Source organism: Camelina sativa, chromosome 10 (genome assembly GCF_000633955.1).
Source record: "Camelina sativa cultivar DH55 chromosome 10, Cs, whole genome shotgun sequence".
Taxonomy (NCBI): Eukaryota; Viridiplantae; Streptophyta; class Magnoliopsida; order Brassicales; family Brassicaceae; genus Camelina; species Camelina sativa.
Genome location: NC_025694.1, coordinates 14,712,250 through 14,720,975, shown reverse-complemented (window position 1 = coordinate 14,720,975; position 8,726 = coordinate 14,712,250). Strand labels below are relative to the sequence as shown.

General features: G+C 34.8%; 1 protein-coding gene across 1 annotated transcript; it reads right to left on the bottom strand.

Moving 5' to 3' along the window:
• LOC104718964 (uncharacterized protein At2g29880-like) lies at positions 335-1,350 on the bottom strand. The gene is made up of 2 exons (XM_019231013.1): positions 1,009-1,350; positions 335-893 (listed from the first exon to the last, which is right to left on the bottom strand). The coding sequence occupies exons 1-2, from the start codon at positions 1,348-1,350 to the stop codon at positions 495-497; spliced, it is 741 nt and encodes a 246-aa protein (XP_019086558.1). The 3' UTR covers positions 335-494.

Here is an 8,726-nt window from a genome sequence, read left to right as displayed (position 1 = left end):
GATATACAGTCCCTGAAAAATTATTTATAAGTTAGCTGATAAATCTGAATAAAGATAATTCAACGTGTTTATGTTTGTTAAATGTATGTTCTAGTCCACTATGCATCAAACATATAAACACAAAAAAAGAAAATCTGGGAATAAAAAATAAATTTCAATTCCAAGTAGGAAAATATTGTCTCACCAAACAAGAGATAAAAAAATATAAAAAAAAAAACTCAAAAGCAATAATATAGAGCCAACATTGCTATAATCATATAGAGCCAACATTGCTCTGAATCCAACCAAAACGTTCTTCTACTGACATGTCTATGAAGACATCTTTCATTCCAAGCGAGTGAATCAAGGTAACTGCTTTGTAGCGAATATGATTTTCTAAATTAGGAATTTCCTTCATCGCTTCCCAAACATTGTTTTTTTTTTTCAGCTTCTTTTTCCTCAGCTTCCAGTTTTAGATTATCTTCTCTTTTCTCTGCTTCCCTTTGTTGTCGTTCTTATCTTTGTTGTATGACATTTAGGATCTTATTACTAACTATGATCATAGGGTCCTCCTCATCAGTTTTCAGCTTATCCACATTACTAGTAGCTAAGGTTCTAGGCCTCTTCTTTGTTGGAAGTTTGCCCAACCGACCTTTGGGATTGGTGCCTTGAAAGGGTGGTGATATATCACATTCTCTTGATGCTGATGGATCTTGAGATGATGGTTCAAAAGCTTCATCACCGATTATGTTATCTCTCACTCTTTTACTCTCCCCAATAAAGCTTCGATCATCAGTGGTATCACCCATTCCAATAGCGGAACCACCGGTAGCTAAGCCACATCCAAATATGAGTTGAAGATCTTCAAATCTTTCGTTTGACTCATATCGTAGATGTTTATGTTTAGGATGTTTCTGTAGATAAAAATAAATAAATAAATATATATATATATATATATATATATCACTCATGATATGTACGTTAAAAAATAATGGTGAATGCTTAAACCATATTTAATCAAATACATACCTTGAAGTACTCTTCCCACACTTCATCCGGAGCAGTGAACTTTTTCATTTCAGGATCCCATCCAAATCCAGAATTGAAGCGTTGAAGATCTAAATAATGGTTGTACCTTTCTCTCAAGTATTTCCATCTACTTAGGTACTGATTGTGATTTTTTTGGCATCCAAGTCTTTCACTAAGAACTGGTAAAAAATTTTGCTCCACAATTAACTTGCTAAAGTTACCGCTATTATCACGCCAGTTTCGGTGAACTCCATCAACAAGTAACTCTACTAGCACTTTTGTCTCTTCTGGTCCCCATTGACTATATGAACCCTTTTCCTTACTCTTTTGGGAATCTCCCATTAACTAAGCATATATGTGTAAACAATGATAAGAAAAATATAGATAATCACTAGATTATCTCACTAGTCAAAGAAACGAAAAATCAAACACTCTAAAGAGTATATAATAATACATAAACCAACGTACATAATCTAGATAACAGAAAGAATATATAATAATACATGAACACAAAACCAACGTATAATTCAATATAAGAACACGGGATGAGATAAGCAACTATCGTTAGTCATCATCTCAAAAAAAGACATCCTAACATATGATCTTCAACACTCGTAATTGCAATATGTTTATTCAACCAAAGATAGAATACTTTAATGCATAGAAAGAAGATGAGCAAGTCTAGTTGTATTATACCTGCAACTTGGAGATCGAGTATGTTTTTTTTTGTGATAAAGCCAAAACCAACGATTATGTCAAAAGGCGTTTATAAAAAAGATATATGACTTTGGCAAAGATATTGTGCAGTATTTTTTGACCAAGATTTTACAAGATTTTATGAGTGATTTTACAAGATTAGGAAAAACAAATTAGCAAAATTTTAAAAAACTTTCTAAACAATCACTAAGAATCAGCAAGATTATACTTTCCATGATTTTATTTAAAGTCATTAAAATTCTCTTAAAATCTCAAACCAATACCCCCTAAATCTCTTAAGTCTTTGTCATCCAATATATTCTCATTTTCTTTACTTTTTCTTAGATTAAAACTTAGTGTATGACTGTATCTTATTCAATTTGAGTCGCATACATTGTTATGTTTCATATTTAGTTTATTTTTTAAAAAAATGTACGGGTGAATTGGATCAATATTCATAGAGTCATTTTATAAGTTATATATAAATGGAAAGTCACTAGTTAGCTTACATTGAGACATCATCTTTTGCTTGTAAAAAAAAAAATGGTATTCTTTAGCTTAGTTTGAACTTTTAAATGCACTTCTTCTTAAATACAAAATGGTTGACCTGACGAATGTAATCGTTTTCTCTTTCCCCATTCTAAAAAATTGAATTTATTAGTTTTTTTTTTCTAAATATTAATTTTTAGGTTTTATACTCTTTAATATTTAATAATAACAAATTTTAAAATTTTAAAAATATTAATTAAAAATGTTCTGTGGAACTACTACTGGTTTAGGGTTATGAGAAAATAGTTTAATACAAACAAATGATGCATTTATATTACGTATTATTTTTGTTTTGATAATGTGTGTAATAATTCTTAAAATATCTAGTTTAAGAAACATAAAAAGTACTAATAACTTTCAACTTCTCTGATCAACATCCTTTATTACATTCTTCACAATATGAATGTACGATCCAACTTACAATTGGAAATAATGAGGATTATGTCCTTGAGTCCATTTATCAAAATGATAAGTTTTTTCGGAGAAAGTGAGAACCTTGCCGAAGGAAAAAAAAGTTCAATCATAAGTAACTGGAAAAACCAGCCTAGGCATTCAGTTTATCCGGTTTAATCGGGTTCGTCTCAAGAGCCGACCCAGAACTAAAACTGGTGAAGCTAGTAAAGCTTGTGGTTTAGGCATCAAGTAGATATTACTCTACTGAATAAGATCAAAAATCATAAAAAAAAACAAAAATATATGTTTCTGGTATTTCTGAATTTTAATCATTTAAAAGTTAATTTCAAAATTAACCAAAAAAAATGATAGAAAACTAATATGTTATAGAGACACTCGTTTTCGTGGCACCAACTGGTTACTCCGCATATTCCCCTTATGGCATGAGGCAATAAAATTTGATAAAATATATGTGATTACTATCTAAATATTAAACTGATAAAATTATTGGCTACTATTTAAATATTCTAATTAAGTAAATATTTTATATTGCAAAAAATAATTATATATATCTTGTATAAAGAACGTGGCATTAAACTGATAAAATTATTGGCTACTATTTAAATATATTATATCTAAATATTTAAATATTTAAATTATCTTGTATAAATATATTTAAATATATATATTATATTATATTTAAATATTATATATTATATTTAATTACCTGGCATATTATATTTAAATATTAAAATTATCTTGTATAAATATATGCGATTACTATCTAAATATTAAACTGATAAAATTATTGGCTACTATTTAAATATTCTAATTAAGTAAATATTATTATATTGCAAAAAAAATAATTATATATATCTTGTATAAATAAATCTTATTGTGTGAAGAAATATAATTATTATATATATATATATTAAGTAAATATTATTATATTATTATATTATAAATTTTATTCAATGCCACGTTCTTATACTTTGGATCTTTAGGCTCTGTATCATACTTCAGTACCACAAAGTCAGTGGGAATCATGAAGTTTCCAACTTTAATTGGAATATCCTCTAAAACACCTTCAGGAATTCGTCGGGATCGATCAGCCAAGATAAGAGAAATCTGAGTTGGCTTGAATTCTGTCATCCCAAGTTTCACAGCAACAGAATGTGACATCAAGTTGATGCTAGAGCCAAGATCACAAAGTGAGTGAGCAAACCGTTCTGTAGAGATAGAGCAATCAAGTACAAAGCTTCCAGGATCTGGTAATTTCTTAGCAGTCTTACACTGAATTGCTGCACTCACTCTCTCAGAGACTACCACTTCTTGCTTCCTCTGTTTTCTCCTTTGAACAGGCTGGTTCAACAGAATTGCACTGACATCTTTTGTAAGCAGTGCTGCTTCTTCAGGACTCAAACCATTTGACACCATTCTCTTCACATACCGCTTAAGAGATGGTGAAAGCTTTACTGCATCAATCAAAGGCATCTCAATCATCACCTTGTCCATCATTGTCTTGCATCTAGCTTCCTCAAGCTCCTGCTTGGACCTTCTTGGCTTAGGAAAAGGAATCTTCGGTTGGTACACCATTTCAGCAGCTGGAACCTGAGATTTTGCAGTTTTGGATTCTGTCTGAGATGAGTGTCGACCGACACCCAGGTGGTGTCGATCGACACCATCATCTGGAGCCGACAGATTTTGCGATTTCTCTCCTTTTTCTGCAGAAACAATTTCACCATCATCTTCACCTCTCACTGATATGGCATTACAAGAATGTTTAGGATTTTACTCAGTTCTCCCAGGGAGAAATCCCTCTTGTCTCTTGACGGATCCATCTGTTTGAATAACTTGATTCTCTAGCTTCTTGACATGAATGTTTAATGCATCTATCTTCCCATTCAGCTCAGTGTAGACATTGTCGATTTTTCCATTGAATGTCACTGTCATATTCTCATGTCCCTGAAGAAGCTGATCAAGCATGGCCTCTATTCTACTCTCAGAAGAAGTCTTAGGAGGAGGAGACTGATAAGATGAGTTCCCATAGGTTCTTGTATAGCCATTTTTCTGTTGCTGCTTCTAGTAATCTGGGTTAGGAGTGTACCTGAAAAGTTCCCACTGTAAGGCTTGTTGCTTTGCTGATTACCGAATCTCTGACCCTGATTCCCATATACAAAGTTGAAATCTGCTTCTTCATTCCCAGACTCAGGTTGTGGCTCAAATGATTCAACTTCAGCAGCAAAGTGGACTGATTTCTTACCAACCAGGAGATTGTGAACTGAATCAAGCTTAGCATTAACAGAAGCTAGCTGGTTTGAATCAAATCTTCCATGCAATCTCTTCTTTTCAGTATCTGCTCTCTTAGTGCTATTGCTGGAAGCCAAATTCTCAATCAAAGCTTCTGCATCTTCTGGAAATCTTGTCTTGAAGTTCACATGGCTTGCAGCATCCAAAGCTAGCTGATATTCCTAGTCAATCCCTCTGAAAAAGATGCTTAGCAGTTGCACCCTTGAAAAACCATGGTGTGGACAGTCCCTCTGATAGGCCTTTAATCTCACCCAAGCTGCCTTGAAAGCTTCATATGGTCTTTGCTTGAAGGAGGACAGCTTGACTCTCAACTCATCTGACATTGCATCATCATAAAAGTAGTTGAGAAAAGCCACTTTCACTTGTTGCCAAGAGGTCAAAGAACGGGCTGGCAACTGTTTCAACCATTGAGATGCTTCTCCTGCAAGTGAATATGGGAAAAGCTTGCAGTAGATGTAGTCTTCAGTCACACCATTGGCCTTGATACTAGTCATCAAGTCTTCAAAGTGCTCAATATGTTCCAAAGCTTTCTCATCTGGCAGGTTAGAGAAGGGTTTTTGTCAAAATAGCTGGAAGTAAGCAGGCTTCAGCTCAAAGTCATTCCTTGGGAATGGAGGTGGAACAATTGCAGAGCGGTTTTCATACATTAAATCAGCTCTATTGAAGTCTGCAATAGTCCTGATCAGCTCCCGGTTTTGATCCTGTCTTCGAACCAGGTTGTGGACGTGGTTGGCAGCTCCACGTACGTCTGCTTGTTGCTCCTTGTGTGAGGCTTTGGAAGCATACACCTGAAACTCCAAAGAGAAGAAAAACAAAAATGTGTAAGTAGAAAATAAAAAGAAAAATTTAGACGAAATACAAAACTCAAATCTAATGGTAGATCAAATAGTTCCCGACAACGGCGCCAAAATTTTAGCATATCAATTTTTTTTTTCCTGGAAGAACTGAGTCAAACCCCAAGCATGCTTGCAATGCCATATTAGTGAGGGATGAAGATGATGGTGAAATTTTTTCTGCAGAAAAAGGTGAGCAATCGACGGAGAATTTGATTTCAGATGATGGTGTCGATCGACACCACCTGGGTGTCGGTCGACACTCATCTCAGACAGAACCTGAAAATACGAAATCTCAGGTTCCAGCAGCAGTTGAAAGGGTGTACAAGCCTAAAGTCCCTTTTCCTAAGCCAAGAAGGTCCAAGCAGAAGCTTGAGGAAGCTAGATGCAAAGCTATGATGGATAATGTGATGATAGAGATGTCTTTGATTGATGCAGTAAAGCTTTCACCACCACTTAAGCGGTATGTGAAGAGAATGGTGTCAAATGGTTTGAGTCCTGAAGAAGCAGCACTGCTTACCAAGGATGTCAGTGCGATTCTTTTGAACCAGCCTTCTCAAAGGAAGAAAGAGAGGAAGCAAGAGGTGGTTGTCTCTAAGAAAGTGAGTGCAATGATTCAATGTAGGACTCCAGAAAAGTTACCAGATCCTGGAAGCTTTGTACTTGATTGCTCTATCTCTGCAGAACGGTTTGCTCACTTACTTTGTGATCTTGGCTCTAGCATCAACTTGATGCCACATTCTGTTGCTGTGAGACTTGGGATGACAGAATTCAAGCCAACTCAGATTTCTCTTATCTTGGCTGATCGATCCCGACGAATTCCTGAAGGTGCTTTAGAGGATATTCCAATTAAGGTTGGAAACTTCATGATTCCCACTGACTTTGTGGTACTGAAGTATGATACAGAGCCTAAAGATCCTCTCATCTTAGGAAGATCTTTCTTGGCTACAGCTGGTGCCATTATAGATTTGCAGAAGGGACACATAACACTGAATGTGGATGGTTTAAGTATGAAATTTGAGATGCGTAAGCTGAGGAGAGCTCCTACCATTGATGGACAGACATTTTCTATTGAGAAGATTGCAGAGATAAGCTGCAAAGAAGCAATTACACGAGCAACAGGCTTAGCATCGATCGATGCTTCATCAGCATCGGTCGACACTCCTCCACATCCGAGCCAAACCTTGTCCAACACTGATGCTCCAATTCCTGAAGCTGTTTCCAAACAGAAGACTTCCCCCTCCACACACCAGAGCCATCAGGTAAGGCCAAGGTACACATCTTCTGCACCTAAACCCCCTCATATCATCAACAAGGCTTTCAAAGGTACAAAAACTGTTTTGCAGTTAACCAAGCCACGAGATTATCGTAGAGCGCTTGTTTCTTCTATTGATGATTTTGCAGGACATAAAAGAAACAAAACCATCCCAAAATCCCGCCCTGGTCTTGTTCCTCATGTTCTTGGTAGACCTCACTCTTCTACTTCTTATACCCCACCTTGGATGAAAATGACATTTTCTCAGCAGCATTTAATGCCACGTTTTTATACCTGGCATATTATATTTAAATATTAAAATTATATATAAATATAATATATAATATTTAAATATATATATCTTGTAAAAACCATAATTATATTTCTTCACACAATAAGATTTATTTTCTATTAAGGTTTTCCTAAAACTATAGTATAATACAAGTTATCAACACCGAGGAAAACAAAAACCAAAGAACTTCCTTTAAATGTATTACAATTGGTCTATCTTCTTAGAGACTAATAAGCAAGAAGATGGTTCATATGCAAGAAGCTGCATCCAGACACTGTTGAAACTAGTCTTTTGATGAAACGGGAGATGGAAGATGTCTCAATTGGTATGACTAATCCAAATACAAGCTCTTGTATTGAAGCTGTGATGAATTGTTCAATTAGATACCCAGCATCGCTCCACTTGGAAATACAAGATACCAAAACAAATCAACTTCTTATTTTTCTTATATATATATATATACATGTAATGTATAAACCACGACTATATATGGTAATATGGGGATTAGTTTTGTTAACTTTGGTTAGATGACTTTTGGTTATATATTATGTATACATATTGTATTTGAAGTTTTATGTCCTTTTTATAAAACTACTCGGGTATGTCATTAATAGCACCTAATCTTCTTGTCTGTTTGAAATTTGGTAGCTAACCAGAAAAAGTAATCATAGAAATCATTTGAGTATTACAAACACAAGCATATATATGACGAGATGACCAAAACAATATGTTGAAAACTTGAAATTTTAAAATCCAAACAATGTTTTTCCTTGAATCAGGGAAATTGAACTTGGTACGCTACTACATCGACTTCGTTCCAATCACCACAACCTGAATCGTAGACATCTTCTCATTCACAAAGATCATACATATGTATGAGAGATAAGAGGTAAACATTCTCAATAGGACCACACCTCCATATAAATTGATCTATGATTCTGACACGAACTAGTGCTGTCTATGCAATTATGTAGCTGGAAAAGGGAAGAAAAAGCAGGAAATAAGATAGACGCATAGTATAGGGGGAAGGAGACCAAGGACAAGAATGAATATTAACCAATACCGTACAATCCACGAAACCTTTTTAATAGGGTTTTAGACATGCCAAGCAAGCGCACCTGTCATGGCAAAGGTCGTATGCATCCCTTTCTTTTTCAGTTTGGAAGCCCAAACAAGAAAGTAGATCTATGGAGATAGATTCAAGTTCCTTCTTTTTAAAAACTCAACGAGAGACGTTGATTAGAATCAACAGAGTTGATGGTTAGAGAGTCAACGAGAGTTGATGGTGAGAGGTGTTAGGTTTGACCCTAACCAAAGTAACCAGAATTGATTAAGGGAAGAGAAGATAGAAGATTAGAGAGAAGATAGAAGATAAGAGAAAAGATTAGAG